The following is a 26,968-nucleotide window of genomic DNA, read 5'->3' as shown; positions in this document are numbered from 1 at the left end:
GAGTGTCTAGCTCGGCACCGTACAGCAGCAGTGTACTGAGCACTTTTCAGGGATACAGACCTTGGCTTCACCATGCTGCTCCTGCTCCCTAGCCTGCCTCCAGGCTCAATTCTGCACTTCCCTGTAAAATCTTTAAGGAGGAGCCGTGCTAAATCAGCTTCACCAGAACCCCACCCTCTGTTTCTGATAACCCTGGGTATCTGATCAGGATCTTCATTCTTCACCACCCCTGGATGATGTCTGAACACCCATCCTGTCTTCAACAAGAATCGTTTTTGTTTCGTAAGGGAGAATCATCCATTACCCTGATCTTTCCTCTTAGTAATTTCTATCCACTGCCCCACACCCTCCTCCTTGGGAATAAATCCCCACTTGCCTGTGCTGTATTCGAACTTGATCCCAGCCTCTCCCCCACAAGAAGTTTGCACTGGGGGGCTCCCTCTACCAATTACTGAGGGCCTGAGTAGTTCCTGTGTTGCCATTTTCAAGAAGTGTCATTGAATACGCTTTCTCTTTAACAGAGACATGGTATAAATCTGCAGCATGGTACCGCTGCACCAGGGCACCTTCCACGGCACTGTACCATGGCAGTGTACATGTATCAGACGTGGCACTGTACTCAAGCACTATAGGCAGCACCCACGTGGCCTCACACAGGGAGAGTTTTGGTCCTCTTTACACTCTCACGTGCAGCTTCTGAGGCCTGGCACTCCTTACAGCATTCTTCCAGGCAATCTAAGAAGACTTCTCTCTCTTTGAACTCCCCAGGTTTAGTCTGGGAGATCCTGGGAACACCGGAGAGAAACAGCACAATGCCTACCCACCAAGCAGCCTGTATGCTGATCCCCAGCAGTGCCCTGGAGGCAGTGGCCCCTCTTTGGTCTGGTGGGGGAGCACAAGCTGTCCAAGGGTGTATTCTGTAAATTGGGTGTTATTAGCCTGCTAGCTGTGCTTGTCTGGCCATCTTAACTGAAGTGTTAACTGGGTATTTGTTTCATGAACAGTGCTGACATCGTGCTGCCATTCCGCCGGAGCACCGTACTTCGGCACTGCTCACGGCATTGTCCGGGGCATCATGCGTAGTTCTGTATGTTAGCAGATCCCCGGCACTGAAGCTGTGCACCGAAGTGAGCCATACATCTCAGCCCTGGTCTGCGGTACCATGCACATCAGGGCTCTATTGGGTGACAAAGATTCTTTGCTCCCCATACTTTTTAGTCAGGTGCCTGAACCTTCTCCTAGGCTCATCTGTACACTTGTAAAATCTAGTGTTCCATCACCATGACCATCAATGTAATGAGGAACTCCCACCACCCACTTTTGATCACCCTGGATATCTGATCAGATTCGTTATCCTTCCCCACAGTTGGTGTGTGATCTCTCTGACGTGTCTTCAGCAAGAAGTGCGTGGGTGGTTGAGTCAGACCCATCATGTCCTGATATTTCCTGAGTAATTTTCTGTCCCTTTCCACACTCTGACCCTAAGCTAAAAATTTCCATTTGCCCTAAGTAGTAGGGGTGGAGCGCAGAGTCTCCTGTATACATAGTACCTTTTGCAATAGCCCCTGTGACTATTTGTGTGGATTTGAATAATGTCACTCTTGCCATCTTATACCAGGTGTCACTGAATATGTTTTTGCACTACTTTGGCAATGTTCACTAATATTGCCACACCGTTTGTGGCATGGAATCTTGGTGCTTTCAGGACTTCTGTGCGGTGCATCCTACCTGTCAGCGTCACCCTGGGTGGCTTCTGAGCGGCAAGGCTCCCGGCACTGTCTGCTCCCTCTCTGCGGACCCTGCGACTCTTGGGGCCTTGCTCACCACACTCTGTTATCAGCTCCAGGAGGGCTCAACTTTCCAGCTCCCAAAATTAGGCTGGCGTATCAGGGTGACCAGATAAAAAGCAACACAATGCCGTAGCCATCCAGAGCAATGTGCTGTAAGCACAGGTGTCCTATAAGGTCCAGTAGGTGAGCACAGGCTCTCTGTGGACACACCTTCTCCAACTAGTGAAGCCACCCTGCTTTCTGTGCAAGTTGATGTAAAACTGTGAGCTGGACAACACATGGACACCTAAACGATTTCGATGAAGGAAGACATTTTATAACATTCACAGCCCCCTAGAAGGAGGAGCACGGCAGATCACACTGGGCTGGCGGGAAGCGATCTCCATGATCAGCAAGCTGCAGAGGAAGAGGGGATCTGGAGGCAAGAGCTTTCTGGAAGTATTCTTGGGAAAACGAACAAAGCAAGGTATGCATGGTGTTCGAACTTATGATTAGAGAGTGAATAATTTTGGGGGCTCAGAGCTATATATGTTGATTGGGAGCTATACAATCTGGTCACCAAGAGCCTGAAGATCACGTAGTAAATCCTGAATCTTAGGATTCCTCCTGTGGCAGCTAACTGCTGCCTTTCATGGGCAGCGAGCCTTAGCTACCGTTCCCCGATAGGAACCCTTGTACCTCAGTCTGTATGTTTTGCTCATTCTCCCGTTGTGGAGTAAATAGATAACATTAAACGTACCATCTTAAGTATTCTTAGGCATATAGGTAATTAATGGAAAGCATATTCACAGTGTTCAATATCTGTAGGACTTCCTCATCTTGCAGTCCTGAAACTTTACAATCAGGAAAAACACCAATATTCTCTCCTTCCACCATTCTCCCTTGTTAATCTCCACTTTTTTTTTGTGGTTTTGGCTACTTTAGACAGTTCACAAGAATAGGATCATAGAGTACATGTGCTTCTTGTAACTGGCTTCTTTCACACAGCATAAGGAACTTGATGTGCAGGCATATAAGAACATGTGACAGTATTTTTTTCCCTTGATGCCACATAATATTCAATTGTACACAAAAACCCCATCTTCTCTCTCCATTCACCTCTCGGTGAATATTTGGGTGAGACCCACCTCTTGACTACTGTTTTTGATGTGTTATACAGGGCGGTGCAAAGATCTCTTTGAGATTCTGCTTTGAGTGGTTTTGAAATTGCTGGATAATGTGGTATTCTCTCTTCTTATAATTTTGGATAACCTTCATACTATTGTTTATAATGGTTGCACTACTTGCATTACCACTAAGCGCTCTTAGGATCCAACTCTTCCATTTCCCTGGCAACAATTGCGATTTTCTGGTGTGTTGAGAGAGGCCGTCATTATACATTGACATAACATTGTTATACATAATGTATGTGTGTATACATAATGTATGTTATACATAATGTATCATGAAATATTATATAATACTGTGGTTTGGGTTGTATTTTTCAGACAATTAGTGATGATGAACATCTTTTCCTAAGCTTGTTGGCCTCTTAGATGTCTTTTCACCAAAATGTCTGTTCGATCATTTCTCTACATTTTGATTCGTATGTTTTTATTCTGTTCTTGTGGAGTAGCAGAAGTTTCTTAAATATGCTAGATAGGAAACCCCTTAAGAGATAGGTGATTTGCAATTATATCTCAAAATCTGTAAGTTGTCTTTTAGCCTGTGGATTGCTTTGTGCAGATGTTCTAAAGTTTGATGTAGTCCAATCTGTGTATTTCTCAAAAATTTATAAGAGCAAGTCTTTGTGTATTTCTTGTGTAATAAATATAATAATTGGATTCACATCGATTACTGTAATACCTTTCTGTTTTGGAGTAACAAATTGCCACAAACCTAGTGGTTTCAACGAAATCCATTCATTGGTTCACAGTTCTGTAGTGAGAAGGGCCCACACTGTAAAGGAACTGAGCCCAGTGTCTTTCCCACATAACCTTCCAGTTGCAGACATCCCTATAGGTGATGGTACATCCTGAATATAGCCTGTCTTACCATCTTCACGGGTGTCAATAATTTTTTTTTCCTTTAGAGCAGCACAGTATCCAATGGTGTACCTCGAGACAGCACTGCTTTCTGTAGCTCGGCATTGTTTGGGGCACCACACCTGGCTCTGGTCCTCAGCACTGCACTGCATCCTCTGCTGCCCCGCACCTGGCTTTGGTAGGTGGCACCATAGGCGGTGGAGTGTCTCCCTCGGCACCGTACAGCAGCAGTGTACCGAGGCACTTTTCAGGGAGACAAGAGTCTTTGCTTGACCATACTTCTCAGTCTCCCTAGCCTTCTCCTAGGCTCATCTGTGCGCTTCCTTGTAAAATCTAGTTTTAGCAAGAACCCTGCTAAGTCAGCTTCACCAGAACCCCCGCCCTCTGATTCTGATACCGTGGATATCTGATCAGGATCCTCATCCTTCACCACCACCGGGTGATGTCTGATCACTTTGTCCCATCTTCAGCAAAGATCGTGTTCATTTGGTTCAGGTGGTACCCACCTTTTCCCTGATGTTTCCTCTTAGTAATTTATGTCCTCTGCCTACACATTATTCCTTGGTGTAAATTCCCACTGGCCCATGCTGTATTTAGGCTTGATCCCAGCCTCTGCTCCATGAGAAGTTTGCATTGGGGGGCTCCCTCTACCAATTACTGAGGGCCTGAGTAGTTCCTGTGTTGCCATTTTCAAGAAGTGTCATTAAATATGCTTTCTCTTTAACAGTGACATGGTATAAATCCGCAGCTTGGTACTGCTGCACCAGGGCATCTTCCACGGCACTGTACCATGGCAGCGTACATGTATCAGACGTGGCACTGTACTCAAGCACTATAGGCAGCACCCACGTGGCCCCACACAGGGAGAGTTTGGGTCCTCTTTACACTCTCACGTGCAGCTTCTGAGGCCTGGCACTCCTCACAGCATTCTTCCAGGCAATCTAAGAAGACTTCTCTCTTTGAACTCCCCAGGTTTAGTTTGGTAAATCCTGGCAACACCGGAGAGAAACAACACAGCGCCTACCCACCAAGCAGCCTGTATGCTGATCCCCAGCAGTGCCCTGGAGGCAGTGGCCCCTCCTTGGTCTGGTGGGGGAGCACAAGCTGTCCAAGGGTGTATCCTGTACATTGGGTGTTATTAGCCTGCTGGCTGTGCTTGTCTGGCCATCTTAACTGAAGGGTTAACTGGGTATTTGTTTCATGAACAGTGCTGACACCGTGCTGCCATTCCGCCGGAGCACCGTACCCCGGCACTGCTCGCGGCATTGTCCAGGGCATCACTCGTAGTTCTGTATGTTAGCAGATCCTCGGCACCGAAGCTGTGCACCGAAGTGAGCCACACATCTCAGCCCAGGTCTGCGGTACCATGCACATCAGGGCTCTATTGGGTGACAAAGATTCTTTGCTCCCCATACTTTTTAGTCAGGTGCCTGAACCTTCTCCTAGGCTCATCTGTACACTTGTAAAATCTAGTGTTCCATCACCATGACCGTCACTGTAATGAGGAACTCCCACCACCCACTTCTGATCACCCTGGATATCTGATCAGATTCGTTATCCTTCCCCACAGCTGTTGGGTGATCTCTCTGCCATGTCTTCTAAGAACCATGTTAATTGGTTTACCAAGAACCCCACCATGTCCTGATATTTCTTCCTGAGTAATTTTCTGTCCCTTTCCTCACACTGACCCTCAGCTAGAAATTCCCATTTCCATGTTGTATTGGGGTGGAGCGCAGTGTCTCCTGAATGCAAAGTCCCACCTGCAGAGGTCTCTAAGACTATTTGTTTGGATTTGAATAACATCACTCTTAACATCTTAAACTGCTGTCTTCTAGTAAGTTTTATCTCTACCTTGGCACTTTTCACAAGGATCAGCTCTATTGTTTGTGGCACGGAACCCTAGTGCTTTGCTGGGCTTCTGTGCAGTCCAACCTAAGTGTCAGCGCAGCCTCTGGGTGGCTTCTGAGCAGCAAGGCTCCTGCCACTGTCTGTGTCCTCTCCGCGGACCCTGCGACTCCCAGGTCATGGCATAGTAGTCTGTGATCAGCTCCAGGAGGGCTCACCTTTTCAAGCTCCCCAAATTGAGGCTGGGATATCAGGGCAAAAGCTGACAAAAACACTGTAGCCATCCGGAGCAGCATGCTGCAAGCACAGGTGTCCTTGAGGCAGGGGCGCTGCTGTTGGGTCCAGTCGTTAAGCAAAAGCTCTTTGAGGACAGACCTTCTCTGACTGGTGAAACCACTTTGCTCTCTGTGCACGTTGATCTAAAACCGTGCAATGGACTTGTTTCGAAATGAAATAGTATGATACGTGAACATCTAAATGACTTCCATGAAGGAAGACTTTTTAATGTATTCACAACTTGTTAGAAAGAAGAGCACAGCAGGCCATGCTGGGCCAGCGGGAAGTGATCTCCACGATCAGCAAGGGTAGAGACGACCTGGAGGCGACAGTTCTATGGAGGTTTTCCTGGGAAAGTGACCGAAGCAAGGTAAGCATGCTGTTGGAATTTATGATTGGATACTTGAATAGTTTTTGGGGACTCAGCTATATATGGTAACCATGCACTTCTGTGTAAATCTGGTCACCAGTAGTCTGAGTAAATCTAGTAAATCCTAGTAAAGTCTAGTAAATCCTGACTCTTAGGACTCAGGCTGTGGCAGCTAATTGCAGCTTTTCCCGGCTGTGAGCCTTAGCTCTGAGCTCATCTTAAAGAGCCACTGAAGATTGTATGCACCTCAGCTTGTATTTTTTGGTTTTCTTTTGTGATGTAATAAATGGTAACAGTTAAATGTACCATCTCAAATCTTTCTGAATATTTAGTTATTAGTGATATATTCACATTGTAGTTCAGTATCTATAGAACTATTTCATCTTGTAGTCCTAGAACTCTACAAGCAGTAAAAATACTAATATCCTCTCTCTGATCATCCTACAGCCCTTCGTTAGCTCCATTTTATTTCTGTCATCCTGACTAGATAGTTCACAAGAGTGGGTTTATGCAGTATACATGCTTCTTATGACTGGTTCATTTCACTTAGCGTATTGTCCTCGGTGTGATTTATGTAGGACTATGTAACAGGATTCCTTCCTGGAGGCTGCATAATATTCAATTGTATGCAAATACCCCATCTTCTTTCTCTATTCTCCTCTGAATGGACATTTGGGTTAGATCCACTTCTTGGCTATTGTTAATCATGCTGCAATATACAGGGGGTCCAAAGGTCTCTTTGAGATTCTACTTTCAGTAGTTTTGGATAAATACCAGAGATGAGATTGCTTGATAATACGGTATTCTCTCTTTTTTATGGTTTTGAGTAACCTCCATATTGTTGTCTATAATGGTTGCACTATTTGCACTCCACCAAGAGCTCTTGATATCCAACTACTCCATCCCCCCTCCCACAATGGTTATTTTGTGTTCTTTTGAGAGTGGCTTCATTGATACATTTGAAGTAATATAAATTTCTGGCTTGGGTTGTATTTCCCAGACAATTAGTGATGATGATCATCTTTTCATAAGCTTGTTCTCCCCTTATATACGTTTGGAAAGAAGTCTACTCAATCCTTTCTCTCTCTATTTTATTCTTGTTTTTTAGTTTGCACTTGTTCAATTGTATAAAGTCCTTAAGTATGCGGGATAGGAAACCCCTTAAGAGATAGGTGATTTGCATTTATGATCCCAAAATCTGGAAGTTGCTTTTTTAGCTTGTGGATTGCTTCCTTTGATGTGCAGATGTTTTAAAGTTTGATGTAGTCCCATTTGTGTACTTCTCAAAAATTTGTAAGTACAAGTCTTTGTGTATTTCTTGTGTAATAAATATAATAATTGGATTCACATCGATTACTGTAATACCTTTCTGTTCTGGAGTAACAAATTGTCACAGACCTAGTGGTTTCAACGAAATCCATTCACTGGTTCACAGTTCTGTAGTGAGAAGGGCCCATAACCTTCCAGTTGCAGACATCCCTATAGGTGATGGTACATCCTGAATATAGCCTGTCTTACCATCTTCAATAATTTTTTTTTCCTTTAGAGCAGCACAGTATCCAACAGTGTACCTCGAGACAGCACTGCTTTCTGTAGCTCGGCATTGTTTGGGGCACCACACCTGGCTCTGGTCCTCAGCACTGCACTGCATCCTCTGCTGCCCCGCACCTGGCTTTGGTAGGTGGCACCATAGGCGGTGGAGTGTCTCCCTCGGCACCGTACGGCAGCAGTGTACCGAGGCACTTTTCAGGGAGACAGAGTCTTTGCTTGACCATACTTCTCAGTCTCCCTAGCCTTCTCCTAGGCTCATCTGTGCGCTTCCTTGTAAAATCTAGTTTTAGCAAGAACCCTGCTAAGTCAGCTTCACCAGAACCCCCGCGCTCTGATTCTGATACCGTGGATATCTGATCAGGATCCTCATCCTTCACCACCACCAGGTGATGTCTGATCACCTTGTACCATATTCAGCAAAGATCGTGTTCAGGCAGAACCCACCTTTTCCCTGATGTTTCCTCTTAGTAATTTATGTCCGCTGCCTACACATTATTCCTTGGTGTAAATTCCCACTTGCCCATGCTGTATTTAGGCTTGATCCCAGCCTCTCCGCAACAGTAAAGTTCACGTTGGAGGGCTCCCTATGCCAATTGCTAATGTTCTGTAAAGTCTGTCATACTATGTTAAGAAATCATTGAAATTCTTTTTCATTAACAGTGGCAGTGAGGACCATTCCTGCATACTGAAGGCAATTTCATACCCTCATCCCAGGAACTACTCTGTATGCAGCATCCTATAAGGCAGTGTACTTTGTGTTCCAGTGGTTCTCATGAGGCACATTACCTCCTTCACTGTACCTGCACTGTGGAGCTGTACTTTGAGGACCTGCTGAGGCCCTCCTTGGTGATAAGGATTATTTGCTTCAGCATACTATCGTCAGGCGCCTGTACCTTCTCCTGGGATCAACTGTGCACTTCCTTGGAAAACTTCATTTTAGTAAGAATCCTGCTAAGTCAGTTTCACCAGAACCTCTATCCTCCATTTCTGATCAACTTGGATGTCTTATCAGGATCCTCGCTCTTTACCATCCCTGTTTGATGTCTGATCATTTGCCTTCAGCAAGAAGCGTGTTCGGTTGGTTGTGGCTGATACTTCTTCTTAGTTCGGTTGGTTGTGGCTGATCCCTTGTCTCTGATACTTCTTCTTAGTAACTTCTATCGATGGCCCCACACCCTCCTCCCTGGTAATAAATTCTCACTTGCTGTGCTTTATTTGGACTTGATCTCAGCCTCTTCCCCACCAAAAAGTTTGCAGTTGAATGCTCCCTCTACCAATTACTAAGGTCCTGAGTAACTCCTGACTTGCAATCTTTAACTAGTGTCAGTGAATACACTTGCCCTTTAAAAGTGGCATGCTATAAAACCGTAGCATGGTACCACTGTACTGGGGCACCGTACATATATCACATGTGGCACTGTACTCAAGCACTATAGTTAGCACCCACATGGTCCAGCACAGGGCACAGTTTGGGTCCTCTCTGTGGTCCCATGCGAGGTTCTGTGGGGCTTGTCACTCTTCACAGACTCTTCCAGGCAGTCATCTAGGAAGACTCCATTTTTTGAGCTTCCCAATTTTAGGCTCAGAACTAAAGGCAATATCTGACAAAAAAACACAGTGCAGTCGCCTTCAAGCTGCAAACCTGGTGCACTGAGCGGTGCCCTCGAGGCTGTGGCCACTGCCCTTGCGTCCAGCTGCTGAGCACAGGCTGTGTGAGGAAGAACCACCTCTGTCTGGTATGATCAACCCTGCGTGCTCCGCCAATTATTCTAAAAATGTGCCCTGGACTTGTTTTGAGCAGAAATAATAAGGTGCACAGACACAAAAATGATTTCCAGGGAGGAAGAAGTTTTGCATTTTACTTCCAGTTCCCTAGAAACAGGAGCACAGCAGGCCCCGCGGGTCCCCCAGGGGGAAGCAGCCTGCAGGAGGAGCCGGCAGGGAAGGAGAGGGGAAGTGCGCGCGGGAGCCTGGTGTTTTTCTGGGGAAGGAAGGATGCAATCAGGGTAAAGAAGAGGCACAAACTTCTGATGTATACGTTTCTTCTAAGTTTTCCAATTTGTTGATGTTTGTTTTAGTATCGTCTGATGATCCTTTGTATTTCTTTGGCAAGAGTTGTAATGTCTCCTTTCTCGTTTCTGATTTGAGTCCTCCTTTTTGTCTTAATTAATCTAACTAAACGTTTTCAGTTGTGTTAATTTTTTTCTAAAAGAGACCTCTGATGCTTTTGATATTTTCTATTCTCTTTCCAGTCTTTATTTCATTGATTTTGCTCTAATCCATATTGTTTCTTCTCTTCTGCTGATTTTTGGCTTAGTGTGTTGTCCCTTCTGCTGAGGGTAAAGTTAGGTTGTCAATTGAGATCTTTTTATTTCTAAAGTTATGTTTTTCATTATAAATGTCCCTCTTAGAACTTTTCTGTTCTGTATCTCATAAGCTTTGTTATATTGTGTTTTCATTTTTCTTTGTGTCAAGATAATTTCTGGTTTTCCTTTGCATTTCTTTGGCCCGTTGTTCCAGATGTGTAGTTTATTTTCTACGTGTTTGTGAATCCCCAGTTTTTCTCCTGCTAGTGATTTTTACCTTCATTTCATTGTGGCTGAAAATAATTTGATGTGATTCTGGACACTTACACGGTAGCCTACCTGGTCTCCTTGGAGGCTGTTCGAGGCACCGTAGGAGACCGTCTCCTGCAGCACCGCCGTAGGAGGCACTGCAGGCGGCTCCTTCCATGGCAGCTCGGGGAGCTTTTTGAGCTCCTCAAGTTTAGGCTGAGAAATCATTGCAACACCCAACAAAAACAACAGTGTGGCATCGAGCAGCAAGTGTGACAACAGCCAGGGGTGCCCTTCAGGCAGTAGCTTCTGCTGTTGGGTCCAGTGGGTGAGCACCAATAGTCTAGACACATATCATCTCCTTCTGGTGTGAAATTACCCTGCTCCCTGCACCGATTGTTCTAATAATGTAACTTTGACTTGTTTTGAAGAGAAATAATAATATACATAGACATGAAAATGATTTCCATGAAGGAATATATTTTCATTTTCATTATTCTCATGGTCTCCTAGTAACAGATGGCAGGCAGGCCACGCAGTGCCACTGGGGAAGCGGCTGCGTGATTAGAAGAGAGAAAGGGAGGGAGAGAGGGAGAACAGAGAAGGAGAGGGAGGGACCCTGTGGGTGGGAGCCTTTCTGGAGTTTTTTTGGGGGGAAGAATTATCTAAGCAGTGCAAGCAAAGGGGGTACACATTATAAATGGAGAGTATGATGGGTCTGGGGAGTCTGGGGGTCTCCAGATTTCTGCTACCTGGCCCTGTAGTGATTACCGCAGGGGATAGAGTCCCAAACTGTAGAGGTATAGTAAAAGGATCAGGGTGGGGGATATGGGCTCAGGTGTTGGTTTGCTTGCATATCCAAGCCTTTGGCAGGCAAGTTGTTTGTTATCTCTTGGAATTAGTTAATCCTGGGAAGGTGGGTTCCCTGTGTCATTGGCTTCAAATGCTAGAGTGTGAGGAATACATAATGTAAGACAATATAGTTAATGCAATTGACCTTGTGATGCTCAGGCCTCTCATAGAGACTTTGGTGGCAGTAATGGGAGGTACCTTAGCAGTAACAGATGTGCAAGATGAATCAATTCTGGAGATGTACGGTGCAACATTGTGTTCAAAGACAACAGCACTATATTGCACACTAACAATCTGCTAAGAGAGTAGGTCTCATCTTAAATGTTCTTAGCACAATAAAATAAAACATAAGAAATACAACAGGATGGGACTACATTATTGCAATATTTTAAGAGGTGAACAAACAGGATATTGATAACTAACATACCTATTAGTAAAAGTTGGAAGCTGGTTCTGAGCCAAGAAAGCTCATCTTGAGATGTCAGTGTTGAAAGTAAGTCAGGGATTTGCAGAATGCGGGCCAAACAGTCTTGACCCGTGTTTAATAGGTGTAGTCCCTTAAAATCTTGGGCAAAAGTCGATGGAATCTGAGACATTCATTGACAGTTTGGTGTGATTTGATTTTTGTCTGTTGATCTCAGCGATCCCCATCGCAAAATTTGCAACTCCCAACCATGTGACCTATCCTACAACTATGGGAATGAGAATGGCAGCACACTGATGTTTTTGCCAAAGTGATGATGAATGGGATGGCGCTTGAGCTATACAAGTAGTCTTGGGAAGGCCCAGGGGTACTGGTAAGCAGGATTGAATGGGATTTGACTTTTTCTAGGGCAACACTGAGTACAAGCGATGTTAATTTTTGTTATTAGGCCACGAGAAAAGCCCAATCCTAAAGTGCATGGCCTCAGGCAAAATTGGGATCCCAAGCATAATTGTTTTGTGGATTTTTGTGGGCCATATAAAGGCCACACAGCTCACTTGTCAGGACAGAGCAAAAAATACCAGTAATGTTTAGTAGTGTGAGTCGGTACAAATCTTAACCTGGAGGGTCTCCTAAATTGAATAGTTTTTTCGCCTCCTAGGAGTTTAGTATAATAGGAGTATTGGAGTCAGCTGGACTATCTCTTGGCTAGTTAACCTTCACCAGTAGGGGAACGTGGAGCTAAGTCAGTAGGGTACACATAGAGTGGGGGACTGTGGCAGGTATATAGATGACAAGCCTGACAGTTGAAGCTCTGTGCTGTCATTTCTGAGAGTTGAGTGAAAACATTGGTAGTATCAGGATGAAATCAAGGAAGAAGGGTGGTTTGGCTCTTGGCACTAAGTTTAATAGTCAAAGGTTGAGTGTAGGTGATTTGCGCAGGATTTGAAAAATCTTGCACTGAAACAGATTTAGAAAGTTGGGCAGCTGAGGTGACGAGGTATGATGGGGAATAAATAGTGGTGGGGACTGGGGCCAACAGTTGGAGACTTGTAGGGCCACACAAAGAAGGGACAAGTCTTCTAAGGCAAATTAAACAGGGCAGTGTAGTAGTTCAAGGGTATACTTTGAATGCTAGCCTTGAAGATAACGCTGTTCATGATCCCATGAACACCTTTATTTGTGGGCTGCTCTTCCCTTCATGAATACCCTCCCCTGTTCTTTGTGTAAACAGATCCTACCCACCTCTCCAGACCAAACTCAAGTGTGTGCTTAATCCTTGTATGAGAGGCTGTATCTGGAGAGATAACCTTGAAGATACATTGTTATAATACAGTGTTTATGAGCCTGTGTTTATGTAGTATAGCTTTACAGTTACAGGGTTTGTCACTTACAGTTTGACAGGCAGGATAGAATATAGCAGGATCCTGAGTGAAGCAAACTGCTAGCTCCAGGAAACAGACATGCAATGGGTGATTTTGTTGTAAACAATCCCAGAAAAGTTTGGTGTCAGGAGTATAAGTGTGTGTCAGGAGTATAGCATAAATGCAGAGCGATGCGACTGCATTGAGTCCAAGGGATAATGCTGAATGAGAACTCAGGCAGAGGGTGAGGTCGTACTTAGCTGTGAACTCCTTGGCTTGGGGCAATGCCACCTGGGGCAAGGTCCTCTCCAACAGTGAGCCAAAATTCTTTTCGAAATGTCAGGAAATCCTCTGTACCCTGGCTCATCTATTTTGATGCCATGCAGGTCCGTCAGGCAGTGGATGGTCTGTCTGCTCCCAGGTTGTGGTGGCTTGGACTAAAATTGTTCAGGCAGGCCCAGGTTCTAAATAAAATGACTCTAGTTGGCCTGTTCAGTGTTCGGTCCCTCAGAAGGGATTCTGAGGGCCATTTAGTAGCAAATACTGTAGGTGGTGATTCTGAGGATGCCAAAATTTAACCCTTTTCCGTAAACCCCCAGGTTGGGCTCCTGCTACGGAGTCCATCATCAAAACTTTATTTCTCCACTGTTCAATGCTTCTTGGTTAAAATTTTAATTTAGCTAATATTTTAAATAGGAAAAAATTCAGAAGACTCATAAGCCATAGCATAGTAAGTACAGAGTGAAAAAGTTCACTCTCCCAACCTTCATCTTGTCCATTTCTCACAAGCTTACCTCTGCTATCACCGATTTTATTCATTTCCTGCCTTTCATAGTTTCTTTGTGAAAATACAATTATAAATTTATATTTCTAGTTCACCCCTTCTTATACAAAGAGTAATCATACTTTGCTTGTTTCGCTTAATATATTCCAGAAATCTTCCCAAATAATATTTGAATGTCACCAATTGGCTTCTGAAAATAGGGTCTATGAAATTCATCTTAGTCTCTAAATTCTTCCTTACAGCAACTATATTCAAATGAAATAATTTTATATTGTTGTAAGCCAACCAGTGAAAACACCTGAGAGTTTCAATAGAGGGAAAGGCTCAAAAATAGTTCTTATAGTGATACTTCATCATATAAAAAAACAATAATAATTAATTTTTTAAAGTTAAAGCTCCAGAGGGTATAAGCTTTGAAACTTTTCAATTAAAGGAAGGAACAAGTGTGAGGTTAGTAATGTTTTCAATCCTGATCCTCACCAGAAGTTGAAAGCACTGTCGTTGAGGGCTACAATTATGTTTCTGTTAGCAAGAAGAAAGGAAGGAAAAGAAAAAAATGGATAAGAAGCAAAAGAGGGGAAGGAGAGGAAGAAAAAAGACAAAAGGAGTAGTATATAGTACGAATTAGTAAAGAATTACTGGTAGCAAACTGTGTCCTAGCTATGTTGTTGTTTGAAGGTGTATTACATGTGTATCCAAGCATGTAAAAGTGGAAAAGGGTGGGTTTGACTAGATTGAAGGAAGAAAATGATGAGACTATAACAGAAGTTAAATCTCTTTGTGCATAATTTTAAATTGACACGGGGGAAAATGTTACAATATTAGAGAGTGCCCTACTGTCACTCCTTTGCTCACATCTACTCCTGGCAAGCAGAAGCAACCAGTAAAAAAAATTTATTGTCGTTAGTGCTGGAGGGTCATCGGTATGTTTAATTAAAATAGGCTTACATTGCTATTGACTTGCTGACTTTAGACATTACGTATTAAATGCTAATATGATGTCTGAGGATTTGACTAATTTGGGCACTCTCCCTCTGTAGTCCATTCTCCACATTTAGTTACCTTGCCATTATCCTGTGTGCACTATACACCTCTCCAATTTTATGTCCTTTAACTTGCATTCCTCTTCCACAATCCTCTTTGTTCCTTCTTTTTTTGCTTCTTGTTCCAATAACCAGTAAGACACAGACATTAGCACTACCATCCTTCCCTCCATCTTTTTTGTCAAGGATGGGGACTGTCTTACGGGGAGGAACAAGAACAAGACAAAATGAATGGAGATATTTTGTGACCATTGTCGTTAATTTTTAAGTTACTGTTTTGATGGAGCATACAAGTGAATCCTTTTCCCTTAAAGATGACATCATGGTTTTTAAAAGAAGTGAAATATAAGGCTAATAGGTAAAAGCTTCATAATGATATCACCTTACTGTGAATAGGTAGATGTGCACAGTGATAGAATTTTGGGAAAAAACAATCCAAACTCTAATAGAATCTAAATTCTTTTATGATTTGGGAATGAGTTCTAGGTTGTCCCTATAGCTTTTTTCTTTAAGACATTAGTCTAACATTAGCTTTAATGGTTTACAAAATATAGGCATTATTGAAATGATTTCTGGGCATAAGAGAGCTTTTCTTTTTCCTTTGAACAAAGAATATGAAATAATCCATACATAGGTCCTTTTTTCCCTGGGGAAGGAATGGTGCATACACACCCAGTCTTGATTCCTAAGGTTCTTTCAGTATTTGCTGAATGAATGGGTTTAGATCTGTAATGGTTGAATAAAGGATTTGGGAGATTACAACTTTTTATGAACTTAACCTTATAGATAATTAAGCGCTGCCAAGAAGAACCCGTTGCCACTAGATGGAAGTCTGGTCTAGAATGACTGCTAATCTGGTGGAGGATAGTGCTTTCTCTAATTTTATATGATATGCTGGAAAAAAAAATGCTGCCAACTAAAATGCCATGATTTCTTGTAATTTAGTATTTTTATTGACTATTTAGTTAAAGAACTATTTCAGACTTAAATTGTTCATTATGTCTCAATCTTGTACATGGACAAAAAGGGAAATATAAGTAAAATTGGTTAAGGTGTTACAAAAACTTTCGGAAGCCAACTTTTCTAAACCACTTTTTGAGCCAGTTGATGGCTGTGGCTTTCCATACAGTATTGTCTAGTGGTGGTGATGCATCTTCAGCTACTGCATCTAGGATTTGTTCCAAGCAGCTCATCCCATTCTGAAAGTTTGGATGCTGGCCCCTTTCTTGATCTGAGCCATTATAGATAATTAAGATTATAGATTGTTCAATGGATGGTTTTCAGGTAACAGTCTGGATTCATTTTCCTTCTTCAATGATCTTCTTTTGATTAAAATTTAGAGGGGTTGTAATTGACCAACGATACCAACAGGAATAATAACTAAGACATTTTTGCTTTTTCTGGTGGGGGTGGGGCGGTTGTTGGATTATTTAACTGTTCAGATGTAGGTTTCCAAAATGCATTAGGAACTAATGACTTGGTGGTAACTCATGACTCCTAGAAGTGTAATAGCTTTTAGTCAGTCCCTATCTTTCTCTTTTCTAGGAATCTCTTTTTGGTCTAAGGAAAATCTTCCCTCTTTTCATAGGAAAAACTCTTGAGTTTGAGAGACCCCTATGCCTGTGAATTCCCTCCTCTTAAGAGTTGTGGGTTTTATTAAACAATGCACCTTGCTCACTGAAAAGACATTAACAGCTACATCCAAGTTTCTTTGTTTCTTTATGTGGAGGTAATGACAAGTAGGTTAATATATTACTTGGCCAGTAATATTAAGGAGACCTGTTTGTAAAATGCATCCTGATTTCAGAGATGTTAAAGTGTGAAAAATGTGTGTCTTAGCATTTGAAAATGAATACTGTGTGTGAAATACATTATGCATGTGGTTGGGTTAATGTATAATGGGTTTTCTTTCACCAGTTCCAAGGTTAGGCTGTGGAAAGAACTTGCCTTAAAAGAAATCAGTACTTTTTGGTGTGTTTAAAAAAATCTAAAGGGGTTATAAACCAACAGTTGCAATAGCCCAGGTTTAAAGTGGGAGAAAGACGTAGTGGGGGAGGCAAGAGCAGAGAAATACACAAAGAACAGAAACTGTGGACGCAAAAACAATGGGATAAGTTTTTGTTTTATGTTTTTTTTAAGGGGCAAAGTTACAAGCTTACCAATGAGTGTAATGATAATTACAACAGTAGCCAAAGAGCAAGGTAGCTCATTCTAAGACTATTTTCACGTAAGACGTGAGCTCTTTAATTAGAGGCCCTTTCCATTTTAGGGATGACTATTTTCCTTACCACAGATTATGATACATTTGGTAGTGTGATTGATTTAGGTTTGTGTCCACCATTACACTAAGCTGTTTTTGGCACACCACCATTTTCGCAGTGGTATTACAGAATATCAATGACTAAGTGGATTTTGGTTAATTTTTATAACCATTTGCTGTATAGTGTAGGTCTTTGAATACGTAACCTCCTTAAGCCTCAGCTTTCTCGTTTGTCAAAAGGGGATAATAGAATTCATCATGAGATCCTATAAAGGGTTGCCCTGAAGATGAAATGCAGGAATACAAATATAAACCTTAAACACACTGCCTAGCACAAAGTAAGCGCTCATTAAACAGCAGCTTTTGTTAGATACGGCTCACTGCGGGAAACACAACTGCGCAAACGACTAGCCCTCTCAGCCCCGTTTTCTTTTCTACAGTTCACATGTTGCGTTGCATGGGCAAGCAATTTTTATTTGAGCTCTCAAATGCAAAACCCTTGGTGGCTGTCTCGCGGACGAACGGCGTTGGGAGCCTAGTCATTTCGGTTGGAACAGGTTTGATTTCCAAAGCCCCCGAGTGGGGCCCTGACCCTGGAGGAAGTGTTCGCTTTAAAAGATCTCGCGGAGGGGAGGCTTCGGGCGGGAGGAAAGGGGCTGCAGCGCCGGGGGCGGTGGTGGGCTGGGGGCGGGCTCGCGGCTCCTGCGTCAGAAGGGGCCCTGTTTTCGCACCTTCCCTGACGTCAAACCTCAATCAAGAGCTGCAGCGCTACGTTCCCCGCGGATATATGCGTGGGCTGAGTCGTGACTCGGGCCCGGGTCCTGCGAGTGACGCGCTCGCTTCGCTCCTCGCCCCGCACCGGCGGGAGAGGCAGGCGGCTCTAATATCTGATTCCGCGGGCAGCGGGCGGCTGGCGGCCGCGGCGCCCTGGACAGCCCGGGGGTCCGGGTACCGCCATGGAACCGGAATAGGAAGAGAGCGCACCCACCGGCCCTGGGCCTCCACCGAGGGCCGGAAGGAATCCGGGCGGCCTCCGCGGAGGTGAGGACCGCAGCGGGGGCGGGAGCGGGGGCGGACGCAGGCGCGGGCGGGGCGGGCCGAGGCGGCGCGCGGCCGGGGCGACGCCCGCGGGCTCTGTGCGCGCGGCCGGGGGTGGGGCCTGCTCGCCTCGTGCCCCGGGCGCCTGCTTCCTCCTGAGGGACGCCCGGACCGCTCGCCCGGCTCTCGCACCCGCCTCGCAGGTCCTCGGCTTCCCCTCGCCGCAGCCCCTTTCCGCCCCTCCTGTCTGAGCGCGGCCGGCGTCTCCGGGCCGGGATCGAGGTGGCTGGGCGTGGGGTGGAGGTGGGGCGCAGGCTGGCTTGCGCTTCTGTCGGGGGCCGAGGGGTGGAGGTGCTCGCGGACTAGGCTTTGGGCCGGCGCTGGGAAGGGGGCGGCCTGCGGCGGTCGGTTTAGGGCTTTGTACCCGCGGGAACTTGCAGGGGCACCTGTGGGGCTGAGATCCGGAGCCACCTGTCCGCAGAGCTCCTTTCCCCCATGCTTGCGGTGTGTCCAGCTGTTTGCAGATCTAGGCCTTTACCAGCTTCTGGCGATTAGAATTTATTTTGGAAATGTTAGAATTTTGTGTGAACGAATTTACTGTCGTGCAACAGTTGTGTAAATCTGGTCACATTACGCCGTCGTTATTATGTGCTGCTGAGAAGGCCCTTTCCAGCTCCTAACGTTATGCGACGCGGTGATACTGGCAGCGCGTGGACGATACGCATAACGAGATGCTGGCTTTCAAGGAACTAAACCGTTTTTTTGTCTTCAGAATGGAATTATATATATATGTATTTTATAGCAATTATACTATCGGGGTGGGGGAAACTCACTTGTGAAAAGCTCATAGCAATCTCATTCTTAAGAGCCGTTATTGACAATTTAGGGGTACAACAACGTGTATTCGTGTGTTATGTAAATGCGGTACTAATGCGATCTGCTTGTTTTTACCTACGATCTGCTTGTTTTTACCTGATGCACTGAGGACGTTTCCTATGTCAATGTATAAACATCCTTCCATTGCCTTCACAATTTGTACTGACTTGGACCCAAATCCTGGAAGGCAAGAATTTTCTTCTTTTCCCTGCGTCTTGGGCAGTGGCCAGCCTTAGTAAAGAAACTCGTTAAAGATAGAATAAAATATCACCACGATGGCAAAGATACTGGATAAAAGTAAGCGGCATTCAGGGTAACAGCCATCTTCTAGAAAATACTGTTTGTTCTGCTTAATAATTTGAGGCAGTTTTTTTTTTCAAATTGCAGTTTTCATCCCATTAGTAAATTGTGAATTTAATATTGTGGGTCATAACTAACACTTTAAAAAACTGAAATAAGATAGCATGGAAAACACCTAATACATGTAATGAAATGAGGGTATTGCTTTACAAAATTTTGTTTTAACTGTGTGTGTGGGGGTGTGTGCATGTATGTCTGTGCCTGTGTGCTGGGTTGTGATATAAAATGTATTGCTTCCTGTGTGTCATGCTAATTAAATTTCAAGTCACTCACCCAAGGTACTGTTAGCACTCATTGCAGAATGGGAACAGTGATGCAGTTAAGCTGAATGTTAGTTTTACTCTTTTCTTTGAAATATGTGACAGTGTTTACTGCAGCAAATGAAATTCTTAATTATTTGTTTTCACTTCATATTAAAACAATCAATTAGCATTCTTGAAAATACAGGGAGGACGTTTCAGAGAAGCTAAGAGATAAAGAGCATACACTGCTCAGATTGACTTAGGGCCAAATCGCAGCTACTACATTAGTGGTGTGTGACCTGGAGCAAGATATACGCTTCTTTCTAAACCTCAGTTTCCTGATTTGTAAAGTGGCAGTTACCGTAACGCTAACCTCAGTAAGTAAGCTGTTCGAGATTTAGAGGAGTTAAGGCGAGTCAAACTGTTGACACAGTGTCTGTAATTCACTAAAAATTGGCTATTACTATTTTATTAAGACTGAAGGGAGGTATCCAGGATAATGCTTGTAACCAGAGGTAAACCAACATAAATAAGGTGGATAGTCCAAGAAAATGGGAAGTTGAAAATTAGTTAATGTGGTAAAGAAAGGGACCCTGAATTACGATGGTCTTTTTATATTATTTTACCATTGTTATGTGACTGCTGCTTCTCAGTCATATTCCTGTTGCTAGACAGATTTAGATTATTTTATTCAATAAACCAAATGCCCTTCTGCTGTCTTATTTGATATTAAGTTGATGTTTCTTTTGTCAGGCAATTGAAAAATATTTCCCAGAGGGATTCTGGATTTTGTTAGCACTTATTTCAACACTGCAGTCAGCTTGAGAAAATTACTACAACCCTGAACTCATTTCAACTATGTGTTTATCTCTGCAGCAGGTACAGATCTCAGGTGTGCAAGAAATAGTCCTAAAAAAAATAAATGCAATTTTATTTCTGTTTTTGCTGAAGTCACCTGAGGCAGTTCAGAGATCTGTTTACTGCCCCACCTCAGTTTATGCAGTTTTAAATGTTATATAAACAAATGAAATAAGAACGTAAACATTGTTATTTTTCTATAGCATTGTTATTTTTATGAAAAACAAATTGAGTGCTTTGGACTCAGAAAAAGGCTGTTGCAAAAGTACTATATTGGTTGTGACAGCTACGAAAGGTTGGGGAAAATCTTAAACATTAATTATAATACCGCTGTCAGTTTTGAAAATGTCTTTAGGTCCTGATTCTGCTTTAGAAGAACCCAAATGGAAACTTACTGATGGTAAATTATGATATGATTTATGAAAATTAAAAAAAAATGACTTAGAACTCTATTTGTCTTGTGCACAAAAAACTCAATGAAATAAAAGTAATTTGATCTTAAATCACATACACATTTATTTGTTAGATTAAAAATTTATTATGTATGTATTTTAAAAATCATTGACTAATTTTTTAAAAGTTAACCCACCAATTACTAGGTCTTGTCAGATAAAGAGGGCTTTTATCTTACACTGATAAAATACTATGCAATCATTAAACATTCTGTTTTGGAGTTATATATAATTCATCATATATGGTTAAGTGAGAGAGAAGGCTATAAAATAGACTATAGTACCATTCCATTTTTATAAAACATGTTTACAACAAAGAAGAATATATGACAAATGTTACAGGTGGGTGGTGGGATTATGGCTGATTTTTATGCTCTTTATTTCTTTATTTTTATAATTGTACTAAGTATGTTTTACTTTCATAATAAAAATTAATAAAATAATTTTTAAAGAAATAATTTGTGTGTGTTTTCCTAATTTACAAGGATAAATGAGATCAAAGTCTTTGCCCTAAGGGATATGATTCTTTCAACTTGGATATTTTGGGTGTTAGCTAAAGCTTCAGGATTCTAGGAAATGGTGTACAATAGTTTAATAGTTACATCTTTACCTTGTGAAAAGTTCCCCTGAGTAGGAAAGAATCATCATTTAGAATTTTCTTAAAGCACTCTTTAGTGTATGGCTTTCCAAAAATTTCCACACTGCCTAAAGATACTGTCTAAATTCTTTAGTCTGCTTTTAAATCCTATCATGTCGAAATTCAGTCTGCCTTTCTTGCTTTACTGCCCCTTATATTCTTAAATGAAACCTTAACTCCTGCTGAACTTGTCAGCTCACTATCTCCAAATGTACCGTGCGCTTTCTTGCTTTTGTACTTTTGCTTCTTTGTTACTAGGAATATCTTTTCCTGACTTTTGTGTAAGTAAATTATACCCATTTCCCAGTGTCCAATTAAAAAACTATGTTCTGTGACATCCTGGCGCCTCCAGCAAAAACTGAATTTTTGCAACTGAAGCCATAAGCACTTACGTGTGCATAGGCATTTCTCAGATACTGCCTGGCATTTTTACATCAACTTCCCAGTGCCATTTTAAATTCTTGAGAGCAAGATACCTTGTCTTACTGTATTTCTTTCTATCCTTTAGAGCTAGCATGGAACCCTGCACAGCGTAGGTGCTAAGTACTTATTTATTCCTTGATTACGCAGTGTCACTAGCTCTATGGAGGCCAAGTGTTGGAATTTTTTGTTAGCCAGTGATCATGAGTATGGGTTGGTACTTTGCCCACCATGTGGAAGAAGAAAAAATTGATAATTTGGCTTAATTCAGCTGATAGAGAAGATGAGGGTTGACAGTATTTTTCACTAAAACTAACGTGGGAGCTAAGAGGTGGTTAATCCAAACTTAATTTCACATAAATATTTTTTTAAACATGAAGCTCATTTTGGGTCTGAAACATCTTTGTCCTTAACCTTACCAGATGCTCAGTTCCGCCTTACATTCTTTTAGGGATGCTGCTCCTGGAACCTGAAGAGCTGGAGTATTTGATGGTGGGTTAAATACACTATCATAGATACTCTGCTCCGGAACATCTTAGGAGGTCATGTGGGATTTGGTGAATCATAGTATGTAAAGTGCTTTGTATTCAAGAGTTAATATTTTTTTCTCCTGGTATTGGAAACTTACTTGTGTCACTTTTCAGACTTAAATATGACATGGGAGTACTTCTTTGGCCAGTGCTGTAGGTGCTTATGGGGCTTATCTTTTTTTTGTTTTCATTTACAGATGTTTTCCAGGACTAATACAGCTGATGAAATACCTGCCCTTTTCTGCCCAAGGTAAATGATGTGTTACTCCATAAAAATACCAGGGACCAGTAGAATTCGGAATTTGTGAAAAAAAGAAAACCTGGTCATGCCAAGTAGTAACGATCCTAGACCCCAAAGAAGTGATCTCTTTAATAATTTTATTAGTGCACAAAAAAACATGACATATCAGAATCACCTTGAAGCATTTTAAATATGCATAATATGCATGTGCCTGGCTCCCTGCCAGGGTACTTTGATTCAGTAAGTTTTTCAGGTGGGGTCCTAGCATGTGACTTTTTATTTAAAATGCCAACAAGTGTTTCTGATTCATTGTAACTCGTTGTCATTGAGGCATGTAAATGGCACAGGTTGGTGCAAATGGCAGGTAATAATGCCATGGGAGTTAAAGGCCTAAGTTAAAGATCAAAAAAATATAAAAATTTTTTTGGTGTGTGATATTAAGACTCATACTTTCGTTTTGCCTTTCATTCAATGAGTTTTAATTTAATATTTTTAAATAAAGCACTAAAAACTTTATTATGTAATGATTTTCCACATGTAGGTTTATGCTCTAGGGTGCTCTCAGACTGAAAATTGTCTTATCTATAAATACAGCTTAAAATGAAGCTTGTTTTATTTTGTTGATCCAAGTTAATAAATGAAGTATTTTAATGGAAAAAAGATCAAATTTTAAGTAAGTAATTTCTTATATATTTTTTATTTCAGAGCTTGATTTAATTGATTTTTTTCCCCGTAAGTTTGGGAAGTCAGAAAATCAGAATTTATCATAATAAGAAGTAATAGGTAAGTGAATGTTGTAATATTACTTTGATTTAATGAAGCTTTTCTATTCTCCTCTTACTGGTTTTAAGGTTGTTATTTCATTTTTTAAGCACTGATTTTAATGAGTAAGCTTATTCTATTGCAGGATCACCATCAGAAATACTTGTAATACATTATAGGGTCATTCTGTTACGTATTTTCCAATGGACAAGAATCTTTAAAATAATGACAGTTAACTTGACAAAATCATTACTTATAAATCTGTTTCCACTTTTAACAGCAATAAAACTGCATTATATTGAATTTGTTAATCATGAATTATATACACTTTGTGTCAGTTGAGTAGTAGTCATAAACTGAGTATACTTTATGTCAGTGTATAAATTGGCTGTGTATCAAAATTACCTAGGAAATTAAGATGTTCTGTATTCTGGGCCCTAAGCTTCCTTAAATCAGAATTTTGGAGGATGATTTTGATATTTAGCATGTTTGGGACCCATTGCAGTTTGTAATGTTAAAGGATTTTAGTTTTGGGGGGCGAAATTTGGAAACTATTTTCTATTTGTACAGAAATCTCATTGCACCAGTTGGAAAAAATTTGTCATACTTAATTTGGTTTATGTAATTGTCAGAAGACAAATATCTTGTATTTCAGAGGCTAAATTAGTTGTTATTTTGAATTTTAGCAACTTTGCTGGCTAAATTATTTTTAAATCTGCCCCTTTGTGGACTAAGCAGAAAATATGTGTGGTATCTTTAGTCTTGTGAAGGAGAATTAGATATTATATAAGACATGTAGAGTTTGAGTAATCTAGGATTTTGTATAGAAATAGAATGGGAAAATGGATGAACCTCATGAGCATGTAGTAACAACTTAGAAATAGTCATTTGTCTTTATAAATTGAGTACTGTGTTCTTTAATACTGAATCAATTTCTAAGTCTAATAAGTAACCAGAAAACTGATAAAAAATATTTAGTCATTTAGGCTTCAAATATTGGTAGCAAACTACTTTTTTAGAAGATGCATACCTCTCATCTCTACTCCAGGCTCACTGATTGATTCAGTAGTTCATGGCAGCCTTATCTAATCTCATAATTACTAGAAATAAGAGTGGGTAGGATTCAAGAATTAATTTCTGTTCTCTGCTATTTCATAGCTCTTTTCCTCAGGGTAGTAAGGAAGTATTGTGATTTTGCCATTTTTTTCTTTTTTCAGTTTGAGTATTCAAGGACAATAGCCATTTGACTTTGGTTATTCAGTATGCAGAAAAGACAAGGATATTGCAGCTATTGCTGTGTGCGCTATTATAATCTGGAAAAGGTGAGAGGATCCTATTAATATGGTTATACGCCAAAGGACCTAGTGGTGACTTTCTCTTCCTTTACATTTTACTAAATTTATTTATTCATTCATTGAACAGATGATTTTGAGAATCTACTAGTTGGCAGACAGACACTGTTTAAAGTTCTAGGGATACGACCATGAACAAAACCAAGTCCCTTTATTCAAGAAGCTTACATTATAGTGCGGTAAGACAAAAAATAATTAGTCATACCAATTTAGTACATAATATGTCAGATTGTGATAAATGTTATGAAGAAAATAAAATAGAGAAGGGAGTGCAATATTAGGTAGGGTGGCCAAGTTAGGTTAAGAAAGTGACTTTTGAGTTGAGATTTGAATGAAGTGGGAGCCAGGCTTGCATTATTTCTGGGGGAAGAATATGTAGGTAGAGGGAAGAGAGAACAAGGAGAAACCCTGAGGCAGAAGGGTGGTTAACATGCTAACCAAAAGCTAGGAGGCGGTTGTGGCTGTGGTGGAGGTAGGGTAAGGGGTGGATGGTAAATGATAGGTGAAGAATTCAGAGAATTAGATTCTGTAAGATACTGTAGGATAAGGCAAGGACTCTGAATTTTATGCTTTGATGCAGCACAAAAGTTTAAAATTTTGCCATAGTTGAATTTAGCTTTTCTTCCTCTTTTGTTGCTTGTGTTTTTGGTGTCATGAAGATTGGTCAATCCAAGGTCATGAACATGATTTATGCCTAGGTCTTCCTCTTAAGAATTTTATAGTTTTAGCTCTTACATTAAATTCTTTGATTCATACCACATATTTTTGTATATGTGTGATTTAATTACCTTCTTAAAAGCTCAGTCTCCAAATACAGTCACATTGCAGATTAGAAGTTTAACACATGAAATTGGGGAAGGCACAATGAAGTCTATAGCAATAACATTGATTTGAGTTTCAGATGTTAAACCAAATTTGCATTCCTGGTATAAATTCCACTTGGTATGGTGTACAGTCCTTTCTATATGAGTATTTGGTTTGCTAGTATTTTGTTGAGGATTTTTGCATCTACATTCATTAAGAATATTGTCTGTAGCTTTGTTTTCTTGTGTTGTCTTTGTCTTGTTTTTGGTATGAAGTATAATACTGGTTTTATAAAATGAATTGAGCTGTGTTCCTTTCCCTTTTTGTTGGAAGAGTTAGTGAAATACTGTATATGGAGACTTTGAAATATGTTTTCATGATGATAGCTGCAGTTTTCTGAGCAGGATTGTTAACTTAGAAGAATCTCCAGTTTTTCTTCAGGTTCTAAGCTGTGGAATTGTGTCATATGGGAAGTAGTAATATAATGAAGTTCTGGTTCTGCTAGTGTTAAACTGTTTCCTCTTAGAGGTTACCTTAGACAAATTTATATTATGTAAAAATGCTGTTTAATTATCTAATAGTAATCACTTAAATCTGTACTAAGGAAAAGTTTTTATTAGTGTGATTTCCATACCTTTTCCTTTTTAAAAAGAAATGCTAATGCTGGGTATAAACATGGAGAGGCAGATAATACATCTCAAAGTTTTCTTTAGTATTTCTCTCATGATTGATAAATTATATCATCACTTGACTGGAAGATTATTTGTTGAACCTTTGGTAATGATAAAGCATATAAATTCTTTTTTAAAATAAAGTATTGTTGCAATATTGTCTTACAGTGGTTTCAAGTAAACAACACAATAGTTGCCCATATTATTAAATCCTCACCCCCAGGAAGGCAGTTACTGTCTGTCAACATAGGAAGATGTTACAGAATCATTGGCTATATTCTCCAAAAGCATATTCTTTTGACTACAAATTCTATTCAGTAAATTCAGTATAACTTTTTTACTTAAGGTTTTTTTTGTTTGGTTTAACTTTTTGCTTAAGGTTTAAAATGATAATTTTTCAATATTTGGATACTCTTGCATACTAAACTGACATTTAAAAAGATTCTGTTTAAAAATGGATGGAGGACCTGAACAGACATTTCTCGAAAGAAGAAATGCAGGTGGCCAACAGACGGGAACAAATACAGATGGGAACATGAAAAGATGTTCCACATCACTAATCATTAGGAAAATGCAAATCAAAACCA

At 41.2% G+C, this 26,968-nt stretch overlaps 1 protein-coding gene across 6 annotated transcripts in view; it reads left to right on the top strand.

Annotated features, from left to right (window-relative positions):
- The first annotated feature begins 17,817 nt into the window (after positions 1–17,817).
- Positions 17,818–26,968, top strand: part of ZDBF2 (zinc finger DBF-type containing 2) — a 30,635-nt gene continuing 21,484 nt past the window's right edge. For 2 of the 6 annotated variants that reach the window (XM_073218288.1, XM_037009269.2), the window contains exons 1-4: positions 17,819–18,179; positions 22,749–22,801; positions 23,498–23,575; positions 24,772–24,876. In XM_073218288.1, coding sequence (XP_073074389.1) covers positions 24,817–24,876 — 60 coding nt within the window. In that variant the 5' untranslated portion in view covers positions 17,819–18,179; positions 22,749–22,801; positions 23,498–23,575; positions 24,772–24,816. Of the gene's footprint in view, positions 18,180–18,277; positions 19,350–20,407; positions 20,547–22,748; positions 22,802–23,497; positions 23,576–24,771; positions 24,877–24,976; positions 25,086–26,968 lie in introns of those variants that run through there. The other 4 variants (XM_073218286.1, XM_073218285.1, XM_017648382.3 and 1 more) reach the window with 4 other exon arrangements.

The sequence above is a fragment of the Manis javanica genome, chromosome 12 (assembly GCF_040802235.1).
Source record: "Manis javanica isolate MJ-LG chromosome 12, MJ_LKY, whole genome shotgun sequence".
Taxonomy (NCBI): Eukaryota; Metazoa; Chordata; class Mammalia; order Pholidota; family Manidae; genus Manis; species Manis javanica.
Note: the sequence above shows the minus strand (reverse complement) of the source record. Positions and strands in the feature narration are given on the sequence as shown.